Source organism: Entamoeba dispar, genomic scaffold (assembly GCF_000209125.1).
Source record: "Entamoeba dispar SAW760 scf_1105229460565 genomic scaffold, whole genome shotgun sequence".
NCBI classification, from domain to species: domain Eukaryota; phylum Evosea; order Mastigamoebida; family Endamoebidae; genus Entamoeba; species Entamoeba dispar.
This window is the reverse complement of record NW_001854256.1, coordinates 1-3,707: the sequence shown is the minus strand read 5'-3', so window position 1 is coordinate 3,707 and position 3,707 is coordinate 1. Positions and strand designations below refer to the sequence as shown.

Sequence of the window (3,707 nt, the reverse complement as noted above, 5' to 3'; positions counted from 1 at the left end):
TCTTCACTTTGTTAAAATTTACATCTTCAATGTCTTCTTCATTGGTGTTGTTTTCTTTTTCTTCTGATGATTTGATAATTGAATTTTCTTTTATTGTTTCAATCTTATTATTTTCTTCTTCCTATTTCTTAATTTATCTTCTAATTCCTTGTTTTTGTTTTTCTATTTCTATTTATTTGTCTTTCTCTTTAATTTCTTTGTATTTTTGTTCTTTCATCTTTATTATTATTTCTTCTTCTTGTTATTTGATTTTATCTTTTGTTTTATTGTTTTCTTCTTGTTTATTTCTTTCTCTTTTTCTTTCTTTAATCTATTAGTTTCTTCTTTCTTTTGTTTCACTAAATTCCCTTTCAGTGTTCGTATTTCTTCTTCTTTCTGATACACTTCTATTTGGTGTTTATCTTCATTCTATTTCATTTTCTTTTTTCTTTATTTCTTCTTCTTTCTTTTGTATTGTCCATTTCTTCTATTTTCCATTTCTTTTATTTCTCTTTCATGTTCTACTTCTATTTCTTTTTTCTCTTATATCTTTGTATTATCTCTTCATCTATAACCCTTTCTTGTTCTTGTATTGTTTCTTGTATTATTTCTTCTTTTCTTCAATATCCATGAGTATTTCTTCTTGTTCTTCTTCATTCTAACATAACTTCACTTTCACTATCTTTTCTATTTCTTCAAATCTCTTCATCTATTCATGTATTATTTTCTTGTTTTCTTTTTCTTTTGTCTCTCCTTCATGTCTTTTCTTGTAATATCTTTGTTTCTATATCTTTTATATTGTTTATTCTCAGAATAATATTGATTAAAGATTTTACTTGAATTATGGTATTTGTGGTTATGATAATTACTTTTATTTATATTATAATTGTGATTATTTGAGAATGTACTATGGTATTTATAAATATGATAATTAATATTAAAGTGATTATGGCTATTATTTTGTTGATAATGATTATAGTTATAACATTGATAATATCTCCTAAATCTATTTATTTATGTATAATTATTATTTATATAATTTTCATAGCATTCTTGTGCTAAAGAAATAGATCAATTAATTTATAATTCAAACAAAAAATAAAAAGAAATAATTTATTTCTTCTTTCCAGCGGCTGCAGCATTAGAAGCTCTTGGTGTAACAGCTTTAACAACTCCAACTGCAACGGTTTGTTTCATATCTCTAACAGCAAATCTTCCCAATGGTGGGAATTTAGCAAATTCTTCAACACAAAGTGGTTTAGTTGGAACAATCTTAACAAGAGCAGAATCTCCATTCTTAATGTATTCTGGTTCTCCTCCTTCCATAGATTTACCAGTTCTTCTATCAATTTTACTTAATAATTCTTCGAATTTACATGCAATATGTGATGTATGACAATCAAGAACTGGAGTATATCCTTTTCTAATTTGTCCTGGATGATTCATAACAATAACTTGTGCAGTGAAATCTTCACATCCAACAGCTGGTTGATTCTTAGCATCTGATGCTACATTTCCTCTCTTAATATCTTTAACTGTTAAGTTTCTAACATTAAATCCAACATTATCACCTGGAATAGCTTGTGCAAGTGCAGTATGATGCATTTCAACTGATTTACATTCTGATGATACTCCTGATGGTGCAAATTGAACAATAGTTCCTGGTCTAAGAACTCCTGTTTCAACTCTTCCACATGGTACTGTTCCAATTCCTGAAATTTTATATACATCTTGAAGTGGAAGTCTAAGTGGTTTATCAACTGGTCTTTCTGGTGGAGTAACTGAATCAAGGGCTCCAATTAATGTTGGTCCTTTATACCATGGCATATTAGTTGATGGTTCAATCATATTATCTCCTTGGAATCCTGAAATTGGAACAAATGGAATCTTATCTGGATTATATCCTGTCTTCTTAAGGAATGCACTAATTTCTTTCTTAATTTCTTCATATCTTTCTTGTTTATATTGAATAGCATCCATCTTATTAACTCCAACAATCATTTGTTTAACTCCAAGAGTATATGAAAGAAGAATATGTTCTCTAGTTTGTCCATTCTTTGAAATACCAGCTTCAAATTCTCCTGTACCAGCTGCTACAATAAGAATAGCAACATCAGCTTGTGATGTTCCTGTAATCATATTCTTAATGAAATCTCTATGACCTGGTGCATCAATAATAGTGAAATAATATTTAGATGTTTCAAATTTCCATAATGAAATATCAATAGTAATTCCTCTTTCTCTTTCTGCCTTAAGATTATCTAATACCCATGCATATTTGAATGATCCTTTTCCCATTTCTGCTGATTCTTTTTCAAATTTTTCAATAGTTCTTTGATCAATTCCTCCACATTTATAAATTAAATGTCCTGTAGTAGTACTTTTTCCTGAATCGACGTGACCAATAACGACAATATTAATATGAGTCTTTTCCTTTGGCATTAAGAGTGTTGATATATATTTTCTTTTTTTTCCTCTTTAAATACTATAAGGGTTTCTTTTTTTTTTCTTTCTTATTTTTAGATTTAGGGTCTTTCTTTTGTTTTAAAAAACGTTTCTTTTTTTTATTATCATTTTATTATTTCTTTTTTTTTTATTCATGTTTTTTCATGTATTTCTTTTATTTTCTTCTTTTATATTATAGAATATCATAAAATAAAAATTTACTCTTATTTTTAATAAATTGGTTGTGAAAATATAACCCTTCTTTATCCTTATCAATTTCATTACTCAATATTAAATCTATACCCTATTTCTCTCATCACATCAATTGAATTCAATATATATTTATTCAATCAAATTAACAATCAAACAAATAACATTAAAATAATAAAATAAATGTTTATTGATGATTTAATAACAAAGTAAATATAAAATCATATCATTAATAGACAATCATAAAGTACATGAATTAAACAAATATTAAACATAAAAAAGAACATAAATAATATAATTAAAATGAAAAGATATAAATAATCAATTCTTATCGTTCTTTGATTATTACTAAAAACAGAAATACCATGAAAAAGAGAAAATAAAAAATGAATCAATTAAAAATTCATTATTGATGAAATCTATGAAAATACAAACAAGAAATAAGAGAAATTATTACAAAAGAAATACATAATATTTTGGAAAGAATTTATGAAAAATAAAAGAAGATGATAAAAGAATTAAAAAAGAAGAATAATAAATAAAAATCATTAAATTTTATAAATATATGAATGAATAAATATAAACATGATCAAAAATGATATAATCAAAATTAAAAAATATAAAATAATAGAAATATTATATAAATAATAGAAATATTTATATTACATATATTATAGTATACAAAATGATAAAAAGATACAAATTACAAATATTTAAAAGAAATAAGATAAAGAAATAAATTATACAATTATGATATCTAACTTCATTATATAATATCAATGGATTGATTTATTATATTTATCTATAAAATAATTATTAACATAAGATAATATTAAATTTATAATATAATAATATAAAATAATATAATAAAAATAATAAACAAAAGAAAACATAGATTATTAATATAATTAATATAAAATAAAATATAACAAATAATTATTTAAATAAAATAAATACAAAATATTATAAATTAATAAATATAAAAAAATGATGAAATAAGTAGAGATTATTTAAGTTATAATAATTATTATTTAATTTATTCATAAATTATCAATAAAAATAGAAAGAAATAT

General features: G+C 23.2%; 1 protein-coding gene across 1 annotated transcript, besides 14 other annotated features; it reads right to left on the bottom strand.

The window, feature by feature from the left end:
• Positions 1–118: 118 nt before the first annotated feature.
• Positions 119–308: a microsatellite.
• Positions 309–363: 55 nt separating this feature from the next.
• Positions 364–524: a microsatellite.
• Positions 412–600: a microsatellite.
• A 235-nt stretch (positions 601–835) lies between these two features.
• Positions 836–962: a microsatellite.
• A 24-nt stretch (positions 963–986) lies between these two features.
• Positions 987–1,022: a sequence feature (AT_rich).
• Positions 1,023–1,052: 30 nt separating this feature from the next.
• Positions 1,053–1,098: a sequence feature (AT_rich).
• EDI_134610 (elongation factor 1-alpha) lies at positions 1,093–2,421 on the bottom strand (the record flags this gene model as incomplete). The annotated part of the gene is made up of 1 exon (XM_001737347.1): positions 1,093–2,421. The coding sequence occupies one exon, from the start codon at positions 2,419–2,421 to the stop codon at positions 1,093–1,095; it is 1,329 nt and encodes a 442-aa protein (XP_001737399.1).
• A 52-nt stretch (positions 2,422–2,473) lies between these two features.
• Positions 2,474–2,614: a microsatellite.
• Positions 2,615–2,664: a sequence feature (AT_rich).
• A 112-nt stretch (positions 2,665–2,776) lies between these two features.
• Positions 2,777–2,955: a microsatellite.
• Positions 2,956–3,126: 171 nt separating this feature from the next.
• Positions 3,127–3,290: a microsatellite.
• Positions 3,291–3,421: 131 nt separating this feature from the next.
• Positions 3,422–3,451: a sequence feature (AT_rich).
• Positions 3,452–3,560: a microsatellite.
• A 1-nt stretch (position 3,561) lies between these two features.
• Positions 3,562–3,638: a microsatellite.
• A 1-nt stretch (position 3,639) lies between these two features.
• Positions 3,640–3,696: a sequence feature (AT_rich).
• Positions 3,697–3,707: the final 11 nt, after the last annotated feature.